Below are 20,207 nucleotides of genomic sequence, written 5' to 3' on the forward strand. Positions count from 1 at the left end.
GCATACCTCCTGCTAGCCCATCACTAGGGGAATGAGGGTGGTCCAGCTTTCTCCACATACACAATGTGTGGTGGGCTAGGGCATGTGGGGTCCTGTAGGAAGGATGAAGGATGCCTTGAGAAGTTGACAGAACATCTCCACCACTCTCTGCCCCTCAGAACAGAAAGACCCCAAATAGTTTTTCTCCCCACCCTGCAGTACGTAGGCATGTGTATCATTTTCAGAAGGAGATGTCTTATCTCCCCAATGATGGACATCAACCCTTTGAAGAGTTCCTGGGCAACACCAAGGGGTTCCTTTTCTCTCCCAAGTACTTAGCAGAGAAAAAAGGTACAGGACTGAGGGAGGGGAGAGGGAAAGAGAAAGCAAAAAGAACGGGGGCAGATGGTTGGCTTCACAGAGCTGGGCAAGGAGGGTCCCAGGACTATACACGTTCTCAGCCTTATCAGGTGAAAAGCACCGTCACAAGATTTCATATAATTATCTCTGGTGCCAATTTTAAAAATGAACCAAATTAAAAATTAAAAATATTGGGTCAGGAGATACCATATGAAAACACAAATTAATGCATCCATATCTTGAGATATGGCCCATTTTTATTATTTTGTGGAGTTGTTGGTGGTGGTGGTGATGATGATGATGATGATTTTAATTTGAATTTGGAAGGCCAGTGGCTGCCCTCTCATGGTGACATAGCAGCAGGGCCACTGGTTTGCCAACTTCTATGGGAAAGTAGCTGTTTAGGGTGCAAGTTTGTCAGCAGGCATCAGGCAAAGGAGGGTGCAAGAAGGGCAGTCCTCTGTCTAGAGGCTGAAGACAGGGCCACATAGCACCTTCTGGGCATTGTTGGGTAAGGTGGAGCAATCTTAGTCTCATCCTGTAAGACACAATGACGTTACGTGATGGCCTTTTTCTTTTTGGCTGTCCTGGATCTGCCTTCAGCATCATTAGATGCCTCTGTCAGGTTCTAGCTCTACCAAACAGGAAGGTGCACCTTCTCCCCCACCCCTGCTCCACATCATGGGTCTCAGGATTCTTGGGTAACGTTTTCTCTGCTGGTGGGTTGTGGCCAACGGAGTAACACCTCTTCCCTTCTTCCCTCCTGTCAGGTGTTTGTGCAGCCGGGTAATGTGGCAGTCACCAAGATGGACGTCAACAACCTTGCCATGGTGATGGCCCCCAACTGTCTGCGCTGCCAGTCGGACGACCCACGGATTATATTTGAAAACACCCGCAAGGAAATGTCCTTCATCCGGGTGCTAATCCAGCACCTGGACACAGGCTTCATGGAGGCAGTGCTATAGCCCCAGTGCCAACAGGATCGGAATGGAGTTGGACACCCGTCACCCTGGATCTTCTCCCGTATCCCAAAGTCAGTCAGTGAGAACCATTTTTGATGCAGCAGAAGAAACCACCTTGTTAAGCACCTGAAGAGAGAGCTGCGGGGCACTGACCTTGCCATCTCGGCTGTGCCAACTTGGGCATCTGACATTGCCCAGGAATCCCTTGGGGTGTCTGCTGTGGACCAAATGAGGTTGACCCTTAGCAGCCCCCTTGTGGAGGCCTCCTGGCCAGGACTTCATCAGGAAAGTTTGCGTTAACCGACAGCCTGGCACCATTCGGGGGAACTGTGAACAAAGGTAGAAAAGCCGGGAGGCCTGCCCACCCCCCAGATTAAGTCTGTTCTGTGGAAATGGGGGCTTGCTACCTGGTTCGGGCAGCTGAGGGAATGTTTGAATTGGTAAGGGGGGCGAATGTCCAAGACGGCAACTGAATCCTTTTCAGACCAGCCGGAGGGTGGGAGGGAATGAGTGTTACAGGGTGCAGATCATAAGGACTGGCGTTGCAGGGAAAATGAACGTGCCTCCCATGAAGTTGGTTAGTCCGGATGCTCCTGAGGAGGGGGGGAGCCATCAGATTCACCACTGGGAACCCAAAGGGGGTGGTGTCTCTGGAAGGCATAGACCAGGCTGTTGGTGAGGCTCAGAGACCTGCGGGCTGGCCTAGAGTTTTGGAAGAGCCCCTTCCTTTTCCCTTCCTTGTTGCAGCACAGTCACTGCCAAAGGGGCCGAGCCATGCCCCCCACCCAGTTCCTCTCCCCGTGCCCAACAAACAGCCTGGTTATGCTTTGTTGAAATGGGAGCTGGAGTGCCAGGAGGAGTTTTGTTCCGGTCACCTTGTTCTCCTTGTCCGGCAGAGTTTTGTACAGTGTGATGCAGAACCAGAGCGCTTTCCTTGCCCCTCTTTAAGTGAGGGGTGTGTGTGCAAAAGTTACCAGACCCTCCTTGAGCCTCACAGCTCCCCAGCTGGGTCATGGCAGCAAGAAGGGTGGTGCCCCGGATCCTGGAGTTGGCCTTCGCCACCCACCCCCTGTCCAACACCTCTTCTTGCACTCGGTGCTTTGGTGTTAGAGAAGGTGGGTCGCACTCGGGTTCGGTGGAGACCCTGGCCACAACCTATTCCTCACGGGACCTCAAGTGATAGACTTTGGCTGGATCTGGGGCATTCTCCACCAGGTTCCCAGAAGTTTTTCCAAAGGAGGGAGCTCAGTTCTCTTCCTTAGGCCATCAATGGGAGAAGGCCAGCAGTTGTGGTGAAAATAAACTTCCCCATGAAGTTTCCTCTGCCCTGAATGCTTGTCCCCAACTTCCATATCCTTAGGAAAAAAAGACACTGAGGTAGGGGATATGGGATGGAAGGCAACAGCTATGAAATGCTTTATCCAAGCAACATCTGAGCGAGTAAATGTGCTCGGCAAACGTAGGAGGCTGCTGTGGCTCCCTTTTCAACCTGCGCAAAAGGAGTGACCTCCCGGCCTTTCATGTTTATTTCTCATGTTCCACTGCTGAAATCTGATTTCTTTTCAGTAAGCAAAGCCAAAATACCAGTTTCATTTTCCTGAGGTGAAAGAAAATCAGAAAGTGGAATTAGCTGACTTTTGCTCCCCCATCCCTTCATAATGTTTGGGAGATGTCTCTGGGACTGTATGAACGTTGCTTCTGTCTCCCAGGTCCAGGAATGGACCATCTTCTCTTGCGCGCGTGTGTCTGTGTGTAGAGGACAAGAAAGAGGAAGGGCTCATCCAAGAGATACTGGAGGGTCTTGGGATGGGACAGTTAGTGGAGAACATCTTGGACCCTAACCATAACTCTGGCCTACAGGGGTGAAGCGTTCTGACACACAGCAGAGCGTCTGTTCTTAACACCAGCCTCCCCGATGGCCACCTCACTCTCGCCCTTGTGCCTTCCTGCTTCCTGCAGTGTTTCAGACCCACATCAGCTCTAAGCCCTTCTCCCTCGGCCTGACCAAAGGCCAGGGTGATGGCCATGAAGGTCTGCAGGGTAGTTGCAATGAAGACCATCCCACCAGGGCAAGCCCATTTCTTGGATAGTGTTGGCCACAGTGGGGCTACCTCCACCCTGCTGTGCTACATGTGGCTCACGGTGGCTTCTGTGGGTTCTACCATCCCTCACTGCTTCTAGAGAAGGGATGCAGGAGCATCCCAGGGGTTGTTGGCTGTTCCTGGCCAACTGGAGGGGAGGGGTCCCATTCACTCTTGGGTGCTGAGCAGCTCTTGGAGTAGCTTGGGGTGACTCTCCAGAGAAAGTGCCTTTTATTCCAACACAGCAGAGCCCTCCCACCTGCAACTTCCTTCTTAAAAAGGAACATCCCGTTTCTGAAACTCTCTTTAGCTTATTCCAGGTGCAGAGCATTTACTCCTAGATCATGTCCCAGTGCAGAAAGAAGCTTGGAAGAGGCACATACGTATCTGGGCAACTCAAGGCTACCACCCTCAACCTGGTGTCCATTGTCTGGGCTGGTCTTCAGCTCCCTTAATCACCCAGCAAACTTGGGAGTTGGAGTACAATGCATTTGGCAAAAGTCAACTCATGGGAGTGCTGATTTCCCCACCTCAGGTCCAGTTCATAAAATGGTCAAGCTGATTGGCTGGCATGCAGGGTTTAGTGAGGGCAATCTTTGCAATCAGTGTTGGGGCTCTTCAACCAAAGCAAACTGGAATCCAGATGGAGCCCCAAATGGGAAAAACAGGGCCACCAGTCTTCCAGCTTGGATAATACCCAAGAGGCCCCCCAACTCCTTGCATTCTGCCAGGATGCAAGGCCCCTTCCCAGCCTAGCAGCTCAGGTTTTCCAAAGATCTTTTGGCTGGGAGATCCCTGCTTTGTTTGCACTATGTGTTGGTGAGAAGAAGCAGCAGTGCAGAAGGAGAGGAGAATCAAACCTCCAAGCACAGTCTGCAAAGCGTTGGCCCCTCTTTTTCTGACGGTCATTGTCTTTGCATGATAAATCTAGAAGGTCTGTGGCCAGAGGCAAGCTTCCTCTTTTGTAACCAGAAAGGAAACCTGCCTCATTTTACAACTGCTTGGAAATCTGAGTGGGGCTTTCTTTGGTGGATTGGTCAAGAAGAGTGCTGTTAGACAAACAGTTTGAGTTTTCTGGCATAGGTTAACCTTTGATGCAGATGATTGGGGGATAGCCTCAACTTAACAACAGGCACACAGTTTCTGCCCTTCTTGGGGGGAATTTATAATATAGAGCAGTGTTTCTCAACCTTGGGAACTTTAAGATGTGTGAACTTCAACTCCCAGAATTCCCTAACTAGCAAAGCTGGCTGGGGAATTCTGGGAGTTGAAGTCCACACATCTTAAAGCTCCCAAGGTTGAGAAACACTGATACAGAGATTTTTCCCAATCTGGCATCCACCTCCAACAGTATTGGGACTGCAACTCCAGCATCCTGGCTGGGGAGTATGAGCATTGCAGCCCCAACCCAGCTGAAGGAGGCTCAGTCTCGGGAACATGGTTATAAAAGTGTAAAGAAAAATGGGTGCAGTCCATTGGCGAACCACAGAACTGAGTTCAGAGTTGTAAATATCTTCATGCCAAACTCTATTTGTGCGTGGAAAGAATGCTCTTTTTGTTAATTTATTTTGTCGTTGCTCTCCATTGTTTTGCCTCCCCCAGAAATATATTTATTCCTTCTCTTGGGGTGGAGCTTTTGCGTGAAGATTAAAGGGTTAAATGCAGAGTCTGTCTCCTAAGAACTCTGGCCTTCTTTCGGAGAAAAAGCTTTGGCTGTGGCTGTAGGTGAGATTTTTCTTTTAAAGCGGTTTCATAGCCCCTGGCAGACAAAGGAAACAGGCGTGGTTTAGTAATCCAAATTGTACCTCTTTCCCCTTCAATTCTCTTACATGAAGATCAGTCCCTCTGTCACCTGTGGCTGATTCTTCCTCCTGTCCCTCCCTGCCAAGTTGGTTGGATTAATTCTCACCCAGACACACACCCCTTTCCAGCTAATTGCCTCGGGGGGTAAATTCAACTTTGCTTCCTCACCAGGAAATGCGCTGACCCTTTTCTGGCATCCTGCATTTCCTCCTCCTGCGGGCCCTCAGAGCTCAGCCTGGAGAGATGTTGTGCTGCTGACACTTTCTCAGCCTCTGCTTATCTCGTGAGTCCCTTCGCCTCTGGAAATGTGGTGCCACTTTTCACTGACCTCACCTTATTGCTCGATTTCAGGTGCCTAACAAACTTGCTTCCCGTTTCCAATCCTGGTACGTCCTCGTGGGTCCTTCCGGCAGCTCCCTGTCACATTCTCACTTCCAGTGTCTTGAGTCTGGAGAACCAGTTAAGGGTGATCGAAGCAAAATCATTCCTTGGTTTTGAACACTCACACAAATACTAGGTCGTGGTTGGTCTAATCATGGTTGGTCTGTTGTCTAAACAATAATTAGCTGCCTTGGCACAGCACAAACCCTGAACTGTGGTTTAGAAACTACTAGCTGGGTTTACACAGCAGATTAAGCTACAAACAAGCCAACCATTTGTTGTGTGAACTGAGTCTGAGGATGCGTCTCCACATTCTCCTGCCCTGATTATCCTTTTTATACATCAGGTCTTCATGACTTCATCTTTGTCTCATCCCCAGCCACCAGCTGTGGTAGGTTCGAGCCCTCCTCAGCTGTCCCCTCTCTCCTGGACCCGTCCTGCTGTATGAACAAACTCCAGCACTTCCTCAACCATGTGGGGCTGGGATCTGCCCAGCTCCTCTTGGCAAGTCTCTTCTGTCCAGTCCCTGGCTGCTGAGCAGCTGGGGCTGGAGGAGGGACCAGGCACCCGGCTTCTATGGGGGCACCTGGCCACTTAATCCATCAGAAGATCGAGAGAATTGACAAAACAGTAAGGGGTAATTGAAGCAAAATCATCAGCCAGTCTACTTGAGAGGCGGTGTAGCAAATGTCCGCAAGAGCACTGGACCCTGCTTAGAAATAGCCCGATCAACAGCTAATGGGTGCAGAGCAACTCTGGGGCTCTCAGCTGGCAACTTGACTAGAGGCTAAACCCCATGTCCACAACACCCACCTATAATTGATTTACCTGGCCCCACCCCATGCTAAGGAGAGGATTGGTGGTGGCTTTTCCCACCATTGTGCGGTGCTCAGTGCTAGGAAAGTGACCAGGGAAACCCACCCAGGGCTTTACTTCCTTTATCCTGCATTAAGAGACTAAGTGTTTCTCAACCTTGGCAACTTGAAGATGGGTGGACTTCAACTCCCATAATTCCCCAGCCAGCATGACTTCTGGGAGGTGAAGTCCACCCATCTTCAAGTTGCAGAGGCTGAGAAACACTGGACTAAAATATCACCATTTGTCAGCCTCATCACGAGAGCATAATTTTCCTTCTACCGGAGGGAGGCACTTTAACGGGGCGGTTGGGGAGTGTCCTAGGCTACAGTGTGGGCGTTTTTTGGGCTTCAAGGATCTTCCTTCTGGTGGACAGGGAAGGCTTGTCCTGCCACGAAGCTCAGAAACTAACACCATCCAGTGCCTTAATGTTACTGAGCCCTTTCCTTTCCCTTCAAACCTACAACCTAATCTAGGTTCTTTGTCACGGAGGAGGGTCAAGTGGTCTTCCGAACGGGGGTATCCCAGCAAACGGCTATGGGGTGGTTTTATTTGGGTTTGGTTTGGCAAATGGAGACGGTGACTCCTCTTTTTCCCTCCGTAATTCTTGAAATTGACTTTGCAGTTCACCAAGATTTGCATCCTTCACTTTGGTAGGTGCCTTTTGTTTAGAGGCAAAACTACCCAGTCTGATTCTTCATATCTGAGAAACCTGCAGAAAAATGTCAGGAATTAGCTAGAGGAGAGGCAGACTGGACGGATGGGGAAGGAGAGGCAGGCGTGTTTTCTGTAGGCTGGGAAACTGACTTGGAACTGCTCCTGCGCACAGGCTGCTTCTACTGATCCGTTCAAAGGCTGGGATATAACAGTAAAAAAGCCCAGTTTTGTGAGTGATTTTGCAGTATGGAAAGAAATTCCCGTTTGTAATCCTCCTAGCACTGCTCAGAGGAACGGAACAAAAGCTGAAAGTCATCGCATCATCCAGATGGAAGAAACCAGAGTCATCATTGTGAGAAGCTGGCTCTGGGATGACGCAGAAAAGCGGAGCGGAAGAGGCGGCTTACACGTAGAAGCAGCAGTGAAGGTCTGGCTTGCGTCCCGCATGACTTGAGATGTGGTCTTTGGCAGACCTCTCAGCCCAATGGATCTGCTTGAAGTGTTTTTGCAGAGATGCCAAGCAAGGGCAGTGCGGTATGCCTACTGCTGCCCCTTGGCAAGACGGAGGGAAGGGCCGGGGGTGTCTGAGGCAGCCCCGTGGTTGGGGCAGAGAGCTGCCTTCAGAAGAGGTGACCTGCAGGGAGCCCCAAAGGGCATTCAGCAGCCAGGGTTGAGCTAGTCTCAGAACGTGAGAGTCGTCCCTGCACAGGTCTGCAAGGAACACCGGCTTGCCCACCGACTGTATCTGTGTCTGCAATTGGGTTCAGTTTCATTCCTTGCAGGGCCCCTGCTCCAAAGCAGGGTAAGGGCAGCCCCTGGTTCCTTAATTTAGGCCTAACTCCCGTTTTTATTACGGAGGATGAGTTGAAGGACACACATTTGACCTGCTGCAGACTGAAACCCGCCAAAGTTATACATAAAAGTGTGAAGAAGAGCAAGAGAGTGGGCTTCGGTTGGGTCCAGTTTGGGAAACTGAGTGCGTTGCAGCCTCTCACTCACAACGCTCCCGTTGTGTTTGAGCCGCAGAAGGAACACACCCTGTCTAATGCAAAGACTCCTCAAATTGAAAGGGACCTGGGAGGTCATCTAGTCCAATCCCCTCCTGCGTGATGCAGGATCCCAGGAAGCAGAGGCCCAGCATCTGCGTCTAGACCTCCCGTGAAGGGAGACTTCAGGGATGGTTTAATCCACCAGTTGACAGCCTCTAACGTGAATCTACTTCTCTGCAGCTTTAACCCACTGATTCTGATCCTGGCCTTTGGGGCGACTGAGAAAGGAGTTTTTAAATACGTTAGGTCCTTGCAATGAATGAGTTACCTTGTGGACAACACCCTGCTTCTCACTCCTTCTTCTCCATTTGAGCCCTTGCTAGTCAAAGTTCACTAATCTCGTCAGAGTTCACTTAAATCACGTGTGTGTGTATCTCTATATAAACCAATACATGTTTACTTTTTTAGATGCGTGAAAAGTTTCGGTGGAACTTACCGTGGTAGCCCTAAAGGCAGCGAGATCCTACACATACACCTTTGGAATATTTCCTATTGAACTCTGTGGGTTTTACTTGAGAGTAAGAATGCCTGGACTGTGGCATTTAGTGAACTCTTAGGATCCATGAAAGAAGCTTATCAGCTTGATTGGATCCTTTCTGTCGTGGGCTCCCTGGGAACAAGGGCCGTTTAGCTCCACAGCCTTCTTCATCTAGAGGCTGATGCTTTTAGGTTTCTTTCCACCTGCTTGTTGTAGACCTCGTAGGAGGGGAGCTGTGTGGGTTCTAGGGGAGCCAAAAAATCAGGAGCTTGGGAGTGCCTTTTCCAGCTCACAAATTTTATTAAGAGGGTCACGAAAGCTTCTGCCTCCTAATACAATCTATGAGTTGGAAAAGGCGCTCTCAAACTCCTGATTCTTTTGCTTCCATCTGCTTTGTGTCTCTTCTCCCCTTTGTTATCTTCACATTTTTATAAGCTGCACTCCGTTCCACTCTCTGTCGGATCAGTTTCTCATCAGGCTTGTGTGGCAGACTTGTGTGAATCAAGATTGAACCCCCAACCTACCAACAGAAACGTCATCCTAGCCTTTTCCTTCTGCAGCAGAGACAAGGGTGGGTGGGATTCCTGCTTTATGACTTCTGGGAGTAGCCACTAAACAATTACAGGGCCAGGAATAGAAGGAGAGCCCCTAGGTGGTGGTGGTGATGGTGGTGGTAAGCATGTCCCACCAGAAATTAAGTTCCAACTTCCTTTGATTCTGGCCACCGTGGCCAGTGGTGGGTTTCCATTAAGAGGACTCCATGTGGTCAGTCTTGTTTTGCCAGTGAATAGTAACTGCTGGTCCCTTAGTTTGAAATAATTGATCAAATTTGAGGATACAGCCTGGCTGGTTGACCACTTAGCCAGAGGGCACACTGGGCTGATCTTCATCCCTGAACTGTTTCATTTTTTACAAAGTTTTTATACTGCTGACTCCACAGAAACTCTGAGCAGTTGGAGAAAAGCTGGGCAAAATCTGTAAAAATGCATTAAAAACAGTAGAACGAGGAGCAAATCCAGCCCCTTGGAAAATCTGGCTTCTGAAGAGTCACTTCCTTGCGCCTCGGTTAATTTGTAGAATGAATTGCATTTTAATAGAATTTGTAGAAGAGCTTGTCCCAGCGGCTGTCTCAAAAGCTCTGGGACGTTCTTGACTTTGACCTCAAGTGGCTTTGCTCTCATTGGTAGAATTGTCTGACTGGGATTTGGCAGGGGGGGGGGCAGATGTGGCTTGTTAATCACAACTGCATGAGACGTCTGGCTTGGCTCTGTGCTTGCCTCCCTCTGGTGCCCCCCAGCTGGAAAGGAGGGTCTAGTTTCATTGCGTGGCCACTGCGCACTGGGCATGGTGGGTTGGAGCCCAACTCGCTGGGAAGCTGCTAGATTGGAGAAAAGTGCAATAAACCATTTCTGTAGATCACTTCGGTCAGGACAGTTAAGTGATGGGGTCTCCACAGGGAAAGTCAGAAAAGTCAAGATGGTGGCCATGCGGCCAAAGCTCCAGCCCTTTTATCCCGTGTGTTGGGTTGGGTTTGATCACTGTTGCGGCCGGGTTGGATTCTTTTTTTTAAGCCCCCCCCAGCCCCCGCTGGATGTCTCTGCTAGGTGAGATTTAAAAAAAACCCAACACACTACCTATATTGTTCCAGTATCAAAAACTGTTGGCTTTAGTAAACCAATATCCTCAACCTCTCTTTAGTTGTGATTGATTGAGCTTTTAATAAGTGTGAATCGTTTTTGGAAAATCGGGGGAGAAAATCAGCATTGGGCAGCAGTTTGATTCTTACTCTAAGGAGAGGTGGGAAATTAGAAGGGGAAAAAAGCTTGAACGAGCTTTAATTTGATGCGGTTGGCACCTTGTCATGGCCTTGCTAGCCCAGCTGCTGTTGGTCCAACCGATAGCAAATGGTACCGCTCGCTACTCCCCAAGAAGGTTGATGCGCTCTTGGCAGCCTCTTCATGCAACCTTCTGGACGTAGAAGGACCTTGCTGATATTAGCCCCAGGCTGCTGGTGGAAAGCTGGCCCTGACCACCCACTCCAGCAAACGCAGTTCAGCTTTTTCTTTTTTCCTTAATTTATATTTATTAAGGATTTTTTCACAGAAGAAAAGGCAAATCGAAAGGAAAAAAAGGAGAGAAAAAAAATGCAGGAAATAAAAAAGAACCCCTAAAGTTAAGAAATTTATGAATGACTTCCAACCTTCTTTTTAACAGATAATTACAATCTTTTATTGTCCCTCCTCCCTCTTAAATGCTATACAAGTCCCTTCAGCCCCTCATTTAATCCACATTAACATGTTTCAGTTTTTCTCAAGTGACTTCAAGTCAGCTGAGCACTGACACCTGCAGGTTTTTTTTCCCCATGGCCCCTAAACCTTGCGTTGTCTGTAGCCTTGCACTGAAAGGAAGGCATGTTGCAATCACAACTCGTTTAGCTCCATGACAAGGTAGGAGCAGCAATGAGAAATGGGTTCTATACTGTAAAATGATGCCCAGAGGAAACCGGGAAAATAAGAGCTGAAACTTGTTGAATCAGTCTTTGGGCTGAACAATAGTGGGCCATACCTTGCATTCCATTTATTGTTCCCTTCACAACTTCGTTTAGTTCAAATTCCATTTTTCCCCAAAGCTACTTTGCAACTTTGGTCCAGGAAAACAAGTTCCAGAGGAGAAAAGAGTATAACTACAATAGCGGTCATCAAGACTTTTCCCCTGCAGGTTTTTTCCCTTTCAACATTGGCACACAAAATCCAGCAAGTCAATGCTAAACCAGTGTTTCCCAACCTTAGCAGCTTTTAAGATGCGTGGACAGAAATCCACACATCTTAAAGTGGCTGAGGTTAAGAAACCCTGATCTGAACTGAGAAGTATTGAACTTGACTTGGGCACGTATCTTTGATGTGGGTGAGCAGATCCATTTGCCTTTTGAGTTTACCTCCCCTCCCCCCACCTAAGCCCCACCCAATTCCTGTATGCTTTCTTGGACAATCACCTCTGGCACTGGGCAAGCAGCAAGGGAAGCTGGGGACTGCTCGCTGCTGGACCTTCTGGGATGCTGCTGGCCTCCAAAACAATTTAGGGGGGCAACCTACTGTGTAACGTTGTCTGACTAACTCTTGTAATTACAAAGCATGGAAATGTAGATGCAACTCCATGTTGTGTGAATAAAAGATGAATATGGACACCCTGTGAGGTGACCTTGAATCTGATGCTTGCAGTACTTGTGTTCAAAGGCGGCGATGGTCTCTTGGATCAATTGGTCCCTGGCTTTGTGCTGTGATTTGTGGCTCTCTAACTTATATTACCCAAGAGTTTTTTCATCTGGAGGGGTCAGCGATTCAACCTAGACCTCTCCCCATGAAGACACACATTCCCTCCCTGAATGATGGCTTCTGCGTTTGAGAGCAATCCCCTTAGTACATGCACCTAATCTTCTGGGCCTCTTTCCTGCTGCAGCAGCAGCAGCTTTTCCAAATACCTGAACTGACCACAACTATTTTTTTTTCACTGTAACATCTGCTTTCAGAGACAGAACCCTCAGGTTTTCCCCATTTTCAACCCCAGAACTTACCCAGCCTAGGATTAACATAGTGCAAATGGCACCTGGGCTCCAGAGAAAGCCTTCCATTTTTCATTCCCTTCCAAGCCTGGCGTTTGCTGCCCAGTCCCTCCCGTCTTGCCTTCCACAGGTGCAGAGTGCTCTGACTTGGCTTTCTTTCTGTGACATGGATCTGGAAGTGATTTCATGACTTAAAAAGGAAGCTGGCTGGAGCACTCTGTGCACACCTACGCTGGCCTCACGCTGTGGAGAAAGACAGAGACATGGCGTATGCTCGAGGCACGTGTTTTATTGCTACAGAGCATTTTCCAAGACTGACATCAGGCCCTGAAAATGACTTCTAAAGTCAAGCCTTGAGTCAAATCAGCACTGTCACTGTTAAATAAAATGCAGAAAAACACAGACATGGCTCAACACCACACTGCTGATGGCTGTCAGTCACCAGGACCAAGAGAATCTTCACAAATTCCAAATTTGAAGGAGCGTAATCTTAACTACAGCATATCCGTTAAATCATCCAATTGGGGAACCCACAATAATGAGCACACAAATCCATGCCACTGGGCACCACCCACCAGTGAGGACTGGCTCAAATTAAGTCTTGTAGGTTCCACAAATGCCAAATATGAGAAAAATCATGACACTGAGCGAGATGGGACCGTCGACTCTTCATTTGTAATAGTCAAAATTCACTGGGAATTTCTTCAAGGACCACTGACAGGACAAATCATATAAAACGGCTTAGCACATGGATGCTTGTCCCTTGTTTGCCAGTGCTCCCTAGTTCTTGCAGATGTACCTTCAAATCTCCCTTTTCAATTTCTCCAATTCTTAGCAAAGAAGGATTGATTGACTGGTAACCTAATTCATATGGGAAGATCTTTCTGCTTTGTTTAAATCAATATTCCACTCCTACCCCACCCCAAGGGGAAGGCCGAACTAAACTAGCACTTAATGCAGAAAACAGATCCATAAGGCAGGATGGCGTATTACGTTATATGAAGCTATAAATTCATTTTCACACTGGAACCCTTCAAGGGAGTTGGATAAACTAGCTGATACCTTCAGTTGCTACAAACAGCGAATGCAGATGATCTGCAATTTTGGAGACAAATGCAAGTCACAGTGATAAAAGGGGCCCCGCACCCACCCGGGGTAATGTTCTTTTTCTGCTGGTCACTGCCCAGATGCTCCATAGCTGGTACTGTACTTCTACGCGTGCTTATTTGGGAGTAAGATCTTTACTGCAAAGTACACATGGCATGGTGAGCTTTTCTTCCCTGGAGGTCTTCAGAGGTTGGAGGGCCATCTGCCAGAAATACGATGGAGGATCCTGCACTGAGCTGGGCTGGACTAGCTGACCTCTAATGAGCCTGCCAACTTGATGATTCTGATTCCAAGACAAACTTGCACCCTTAGCATCTTTATTGCAGGGAATTTGGCTTGTTGCTTGAACTGCCCTTCTTTGGTTCAGGACATCCAGTGCAGTCTGAACCTTGGGAAGAACCCTCCCTACGCCCTACAATCTTCTAGCATGGTGTGTGAGTGGACTTTTTCCTCCATTGTTCTTGCATTATTAAAGGATGAGTTTTAGTGTCTGGAATGAAAGTGTTAGAGATGTCTTTCCCTCTCTGGGGATGTGCAGGCCCCTGGCTTTTTCCTTTTGTGGTCCTGGGGAGTTCTACTAAATGGCAGAGAACTCAACTGCCTTCTGGCCTGTTGCCCCCTCAAATTCCATGGCTCACGAAGGCCCTGTTAGATTGAGAGAACAAGCCAACAGCTACACTGCCATCCAGTTTACAAAGCTTGAATCCTGCTTGCAGCCCTCACAGATGAAAACTGAACATCAGAGGACCACATATTTTGGTGGCCTAGTATGGGAGGGAGGGAGGGTTCATTCATTGCACATCTTGGCCTTCTGGCCCTAACACACCTTTGGGAGGGAATGAGAAGTCATCAGGCCAAACAGTTTTCTATCTAGCTTGACCCCTTCTCTGCTGAGGCCACAGCTCTCCCCAAGATCAGAGGTGGAGGAGATCCTCCTTGTCCAAAGCAAAACAGTCTCCAGCCCTTCTCTGAAACTTTAATGGAACTGAACAGGCACATTTAGGAGGCCCACAAGCCTCTTTCTGTTACAGCGTATTGCTACTTGGCCAGAGAATTTGGTTCTCTTATCCCCTTTAGTATCTACAGAGCAGCTCTGTAGATACTGGGCTCCCATCCTGCTGACCACCATAAACACTTGTGCTCTGGAGCTTCAGGACGGTCCCTACCACTTTCAAGCAGAAAAGGGCATTCCAGCACCAAAGGAGACCCTTGGTGGTCCCACAGTCCCAAACAACTTCTGGGCATATTTAGATTTTTTTTTTACTTGCCTTTATTATTTCTGTAAATAACTCAAGGCAGAGAGCATACCTAATACTCCTTCCTCCTCCTATTTCCCCCACAACCACCACCTATGAGGTGAGTTGGGTTGAGAGAGAGGGACTGGCCCAAAGTCACCCAGTCGGCTTTCATGCCTCAGGTGGGACTAGAAGTCAGTATTCCAACCGCCACCCTGTGCAGCATGTCAAGCCAGTTAAATTCTTGCAGCTCTGGGAATGGAGGTCCTGCAGCAATTGGAGCATCCCAAGAGGAGAGTTCTCAACTGCCCCCACCAGAAAGCAGCCAGTGCCAAGTTGGGAAGAAACTCCACACCCAACTCCCCTCATTGGGCTCTAGAACAAGATCTTCCAAACATTTGTCATAGAGGAACCTTTTTCTGGAAACCATAAACAGAAATGGGATGGTTTCCCTACATCTAAGCATAGGTTGGAGGAGTGATACAAACTAGCTGCGTATTTGATCCTAAAGCCAACCAACCAACTAGGATTTAGCACTGATCTGGAGCTTTTTAGAGTAGTCAAAATGCTCAACACAGATTTCTTCACTGAAATCCTTACGATGACCCTGAAAAAGGAGGGAATATAATAATTATCCTCAATCCTCAACAGGAGACTGAGCATAAAAGAGAAGCTTTGGAGTAGGTGGAAGTGACAACATCCACTGAGAAGTTTCTCGTTGATGTGTCAGTCTCCACAGTTCTGCTCTTTGCCTTGGGAGTGGGTCCTGCACATGCTGTCTCAAAGCCAACAGGGGAAGCTTTGTGCTCTTGCCCCTCCACCCCTGTGAAATCCTCCTCCTAGTGCATAACACTTGGCCAGTCATCATGGTACCAAGACACAAAGCTGTTCATTGCTTTCCTCCAGTCTCTTCCTTCAGATGGGACTTAGTCCTTTCCTCCTGCAACTCATCTCCCAGAGGCCTTTTAGCATCTGTCCCCCCACTAGGAGATGCACCTGCCTTTTCTCAGAGATGTGCTCAGGAGAGTTGCACCATTCTTCCCAAGGACAAGTCATCCCACCCCACCGCAAACCACCTTGGCTGGTTGGGCTTGGTGGGCCCCCCACCCAAGCCATTCCTCGACAGGGAAAAGTTAGGGCAGTGCAGCGGGCCCTCAGAGTTCTTTTGGCCTGCTGATACTGGCAGGATTTGAGGCTACCTTGCAGGCTTGTTTTTCAAAGGACTTAAGAAGTCCATCCAGTCTGACATCCAACGCTGCCCAGCCAGACCCCTCCAGAAAAAACCCACAAACCATGAAAGAGGACAGCTCGTCTCCAGTATCTGGTCTTAGAGGCAGACAGCCCAGAACCGTGGAGGTTCATCTCAGCTCTCAGGAATTTGGTGGCGCAGAACTAGTTTTCTCCCAATGCACATTTTCCCCCAGAAGCAAGACTACAGACCCCGAAGCTCCACCGCCCCAAAGGGGTCTGGAGAGGTCCAAAGACATCTGCACGGAGGGCACCGTCTCCTTCTCTGGTCCAGGGGAGACGGGCTGGGCAGGGTGTTGGGGCGGCTCAGCGGGCCAGCTCGTTATCCCCCACGGCGGCAAAGGGGAGGGCCGCCGTGCTGCAGCTTTTGCTGCGCTTGCTCTTCCTCCCCCAGGCAAGGAGGGCCCCGGCTCCTTTGCTCCGCAGCGGCGTCTTGCGGTTGTTCTCTTTGTCGCTTTTCAACAGAGCACCTGCCCCAGAGGCCGCGGCTGTCGGCTTCTTGTCCACCTTCTGGACGAAAAGGAAGGCAGGTGATCACCGACAGGTTATTATTCCACAGAAGAAGAATTCCCTAGATTCTTCCTCTACCAAGAAGGATCAAGAGCAGCTTAGCAAAATAAACACGTATAGAGCAAGAACCATTTATCTGTTTGCTTATTCGTTTCTCAGGCTTATGTGTTGCTTTAGTCCAGTGTTTCTCAACCTTAGCAACTTTAAAACGTTTTGACTTCAACTCCCAGAATTCCCCAGCCAGCATGGGAAGCTGAAATCCATGCATCTTAAAGTTGCCGAGGTTGAGAAACACGGCTTTGGTCCCAATCCAGCTCTTCGAGGTGCACGCCCCAATTCTTGAGCGAACTAAAATAGAACGACATCACGTATTAGAAAACCCAGCAGGGCAATATATTCACCGTGGCCCCAAGGAAAATGCATTCAAAATAATTCACCCCTGCTGATTGCAGGGGGGACTTAACCCTGAGTCAGCCTAGCAGAAGTTTCCTGAAAACCCAAGTCTTCATGGCCTTTCTGAATGCCAACAGGATTGGCACAGACCAGATCCTGGAGGGAAGGCAGGGGCAGCAACTACGAAGGCCCAGCTTTTTGGCCCTGGGGGAAATTCCCTTGCTGAGTGGGGGACCAAAGGCAGCTGTCCCTTCCAGATTTTATTCAGTAGTTGCTACGTTTATACCCTGTCCTTCGTCCTCAAGACAGTGGACACAGCATCTCTTCCTCCTCCAAACCTGAACTGGAAACTTTGGCTTCCCAAAACAAAATGAATAAATAATTCATCAAGTCCCTTGGAAGGCAAGCTGGTTCACTGATACCTCCAATTACCATTCCGGCTCATAAACCTCTTATTTATTTATATTTCAAATTTATATAGGCCGCCCATCTTGCTATACAAGTGACTCTAGGCGGTGTTACACATAAGCAAAGTAGAAAATCCTAGGAAAAAAACATGTAAGTTAATTAGCTACAAGAGGTTAAAATTAAGCTAAAGAGTTAAAACTGCAATGCAAACTAAAAAGGTGGGGAGAGCATAGTCAGGCTACCAGCCGCCCCCACTGTTTATTGTGCTGGGGGGCTGGGGAGGGAGGACAAATTGCCCTGATTCCCAGTTTTTGTTTATAATCTGGTGCAGTGTTTCTCAACCTTAGCAACTTGAAGATGTGTGGACTTCAACTCCCAGAATTCCCCAGCCAGCCAGGCTGGCTGGGGAATTCTGGGAGTTGAAGTCCACGCATCTTCAAGTTGCCAAGGTTGAGAAACACTGATCTGGCATGTCTGCAGTATAATCCACATCAGTGCAGCAAAGAGGACACATGCAGTTCTGTAGTCATAAACTATGGCCAGAAATAGGGCACCAGCAACTGTCACAGCGTATTTCCCAGATAGCAAGTAGAGAAACAGAGTTGATTCAACAGATGGTTGGTTGAGAATCACCAGAACCAGCAGCCTGAACTGGGGCGGGGGGAAAATCCCCAAGAAACAGAATAAAATCATGGAGTTGGAGAATCTTGGAGTTTCAGGACTAGGTTGACTAGAATTCAGGTCCTCCTCTAGATTCTAGAGGAAGTCAAAAATCAGAATTATCTGGGCGCCTTTGGGCTGAGTGTCTAAGTCAATGTTTCTCAGCCTCAGCAACTTTCAGATGTGTGGGCTTCAACCAGAATTCCCCAGCCAGCCATGCTTCTGGGAGATGAAGTCCACACATCTTAAAGTTGCTGAGGCTGAGAAACACTGGTCTAAGTCCAAGTTGGCTTGGATGTCTGGATGCTCACCAAACCCAAAGCTGAAAAAGCACTTTTGGGCAGATGCAGAACCTGGGACAGAAGGCAGCATTCGGATTAACTGGCCCCTACTTCTCTCAATACACACACACACACACTTCCTACTCTTCACAGTCCAACCACAGCTATAGTGCGTGCAAGCAATGCCCATGAAAAAGTTGGGAGTTCGTGCACGCCTGTTTGTGTTAAAGAAAATGAGCATAGCAGAAATTTGTGAATTTTCTTCAGGGTCTAGCAGCCTCCCCGCTCTTCAATAACGAGAATCGTTATTTATATAAGTTGCTCCAAAAACACTTGTTTATGCAAAACCTGTTTCAGAGTGTGTTTGTCTGTGTGTTTGCAGTGCATATAAACCTGCACGCTTCTTGACTCTAAAATCCATGGTGACACAAACTAGGGGTTGGTTCTTTGGTGCAAAGCCACCCACCCCTTCTCAGTCAATGAAGGACCGTCTCATTGCTGTCACATCAACCCGTCCCACCCGGTCATGCAAAGAGGGCACGCTGCGGACCCCGCCTGCAAGAGAATTTCATCTGGCGGGGTCCAGGAGGCGAGCCTCCTCTGAAGCAGCCCCTGCCCTGTGGAACACGCTTCCGCCAGCAGTGAGGTTGGCCCCCTCCCTGTCAGACTTCAGAAAAAAAATGAAGACCTGGTTCTGCCATCACGCATGGGGCAGGGATGGGAATGGTCAGTCTTGGGGTCGGCTGGTTCCCTGGCTTTACCTTTGACCGATATTATCTGGTCACAGGCTGAAATAATACCACCATCTCTTGGATTTTATTGTATTTAATAACTGTATTTTATATTTGTATTATTTATGTTTTTACTGATTTTAAATTGTTTGGTTGTGAACTGCCCAGAGTCCCTCCTTGTGGGGGAGTTGGGCTGTGATATAAATCTGACATATAAATGAATAAAAAAAGTGCTGTTTCTGACGTCTGCTGCTGATCTGACCAAGGGTCATTAGCCCGAGAGAATCTGAAACAACATTGCTTTGCAAAAAATAAAACACTGCACGCCTCTCTTGGGGACCCCAAGGCCCCAGAACAATTGGGTTCCACCCTACCCCATCATCCACTGCCCCCACCCCATCATCCTTGCCTTCCCTTACCACACTGTGTCCTTCCGAGGGCAGAAGAGTGATCACGCCCACCTTCACCCCCTCCTCCCCAGCCAGCTTCAGCAGCTGCACCACTTCTGCGTGTTTGGACCACCTGCAGTCTTGGCCATCGATAGAGACAATGTAGTCCCCTTCTTTCAGACCAGCTTCCTGTAAAAGTAGAAATCGGTACATTTGCTGAAGCTTCTCCAAAAAGGGGGGGGGGGGAGACACTGGGGACGTTAGCCAGGAAATAGTGATGCAAGATGAACACACCACAGGAGGGGTATGGAAAAAAAGGTAGAGTTGGAAACAGATCACTGAATTAGTTATATGAAAACAAACTTTTCCTGTTGTTTGCTATCTGGCAGCCGGTCTTCCGGAGGTACAGCATCTCCGGTCATGGAGATTGGTTTACCTCTGATGGTACACGGCTGCTGATAGACTGTCCTTCTCTGCCATTAATTTTGCATACTCTCCCTTTGAAGCTGTCCATGGTGGCCGAGGTCACCCCCTTCTTTGTGACTTGTGTGATCAAGTACTTGTTTGTGTGTCCAGTGACTCAGGTTCCATGTATCTGTTCTCCCATGCCCAAAAGTTCTTAGAGAAGCACAGAACTACCAGTTTTGTAGATAGTTGCAGCAGCTCTTATTGGCCTGAAAACCAACCTAACTGGGCACCCAGCTGACTATCGGATCAACTTTACTGAATGTTCTTGAGCTTCTACTGAATAGGCAGGTTTCTCCCAGCTCCCTGCCCCAAGACTGCCCTCCCAACACGCCTTGGGAACTCCTGTAAATTTTCCAAAGGAACCTGGTTCCCACCTTTACCATAACAGGGCTGGCAACTCACCGCCGCACACCCACCAGCGATGATCCCAGCGACCAGGACCGGAGAATCACCTCGGAGGGTGAACCCAAAGCCGTTTGCTCCACGGACCAAGTGTATCATCCGTGGGGGGTGCCATTTATTCTTGGCAGAGAAAACTGAAAGTGGTCCCTGGGGAAAAAAACAACAACAGATGATGGCTACTCCTACCTAAGTGGGCAGCAAGTTCTGAAGG

At 48.6% G+C, this 20,207-nt stretch overlaps 2 protein-coding genes across 5 annotated transcripts in view; one reads left to right on the forward strand and one right to left on the reverse strand.

Moving 5' to 3' along the window:
* ARHGAP39 (Rho GTPase activating protein 39) overlaps positions 1-11,814 on the forward strand; it is a 137,032-nt gene extending 125,218 nt beyond the window's left edge. For both annotated transcript variants that reach the window (XM_088148878.1, XM_088148879.1), the window contains one exon: positions 1,110-11,814. In XM_088148878.1, the coding sequence (XP_088005004.1) occupies positions 1,110-1,304 (195 nt within the window). In that variant the 3' untranslated portion in view covers positions 1,305-11,814. The remainder of the gene's footprint in view (positions 1-1,109) is intronic.
* Positions 11,815-12,433: 619 nt separating this feature from the next.
* Positions 12,434-20,207, reverse strand: part of RHPN1 (rhophilin Rho GTPase binding protein 1) — a 30,637-nt gene continuing 22,863 nt past the window's right edge. For all 3 annotated transcript variants that reach the window (XM_088148881.1, XM_088148880.1, XM_088148882.1), the window contains 3 exons: positions 19,997-20,143; positions 19,157-19,315; positions 12,434-16,264 (listed from right to left, as the gene is read on the reverse strand). In XM_088148881.1, coding sequence (XP_088005007.1) covers positions 16,061-16,264; positions 19,157-19,315; positions 19,997-20,143 — 510 coding nt within the window. In that variant the 3' untranslated portion in view covers positions 12,434-16,060. The remainder of the gene's footprint in view (positions 16,265-19,156; positions 19,316-19,996; positions 20,144-20,207) is intronic.

The sequence above is a fragment of the Python bivittatus genome, unplaced genomic scaffold (genome assembly GCF_059951505.1).
Source record: "Python bivittatus isolate LINGU-HERP-01145 unplaced genomic scaffold, Pbiv_v1 ctg000590_np1212, whole genome shotgun sequence".
NCBI lineage: Eukaryota > Metazoa > Chordata > Lepidosauria > Squamata > Pythonidae > Python > Python bivittatus.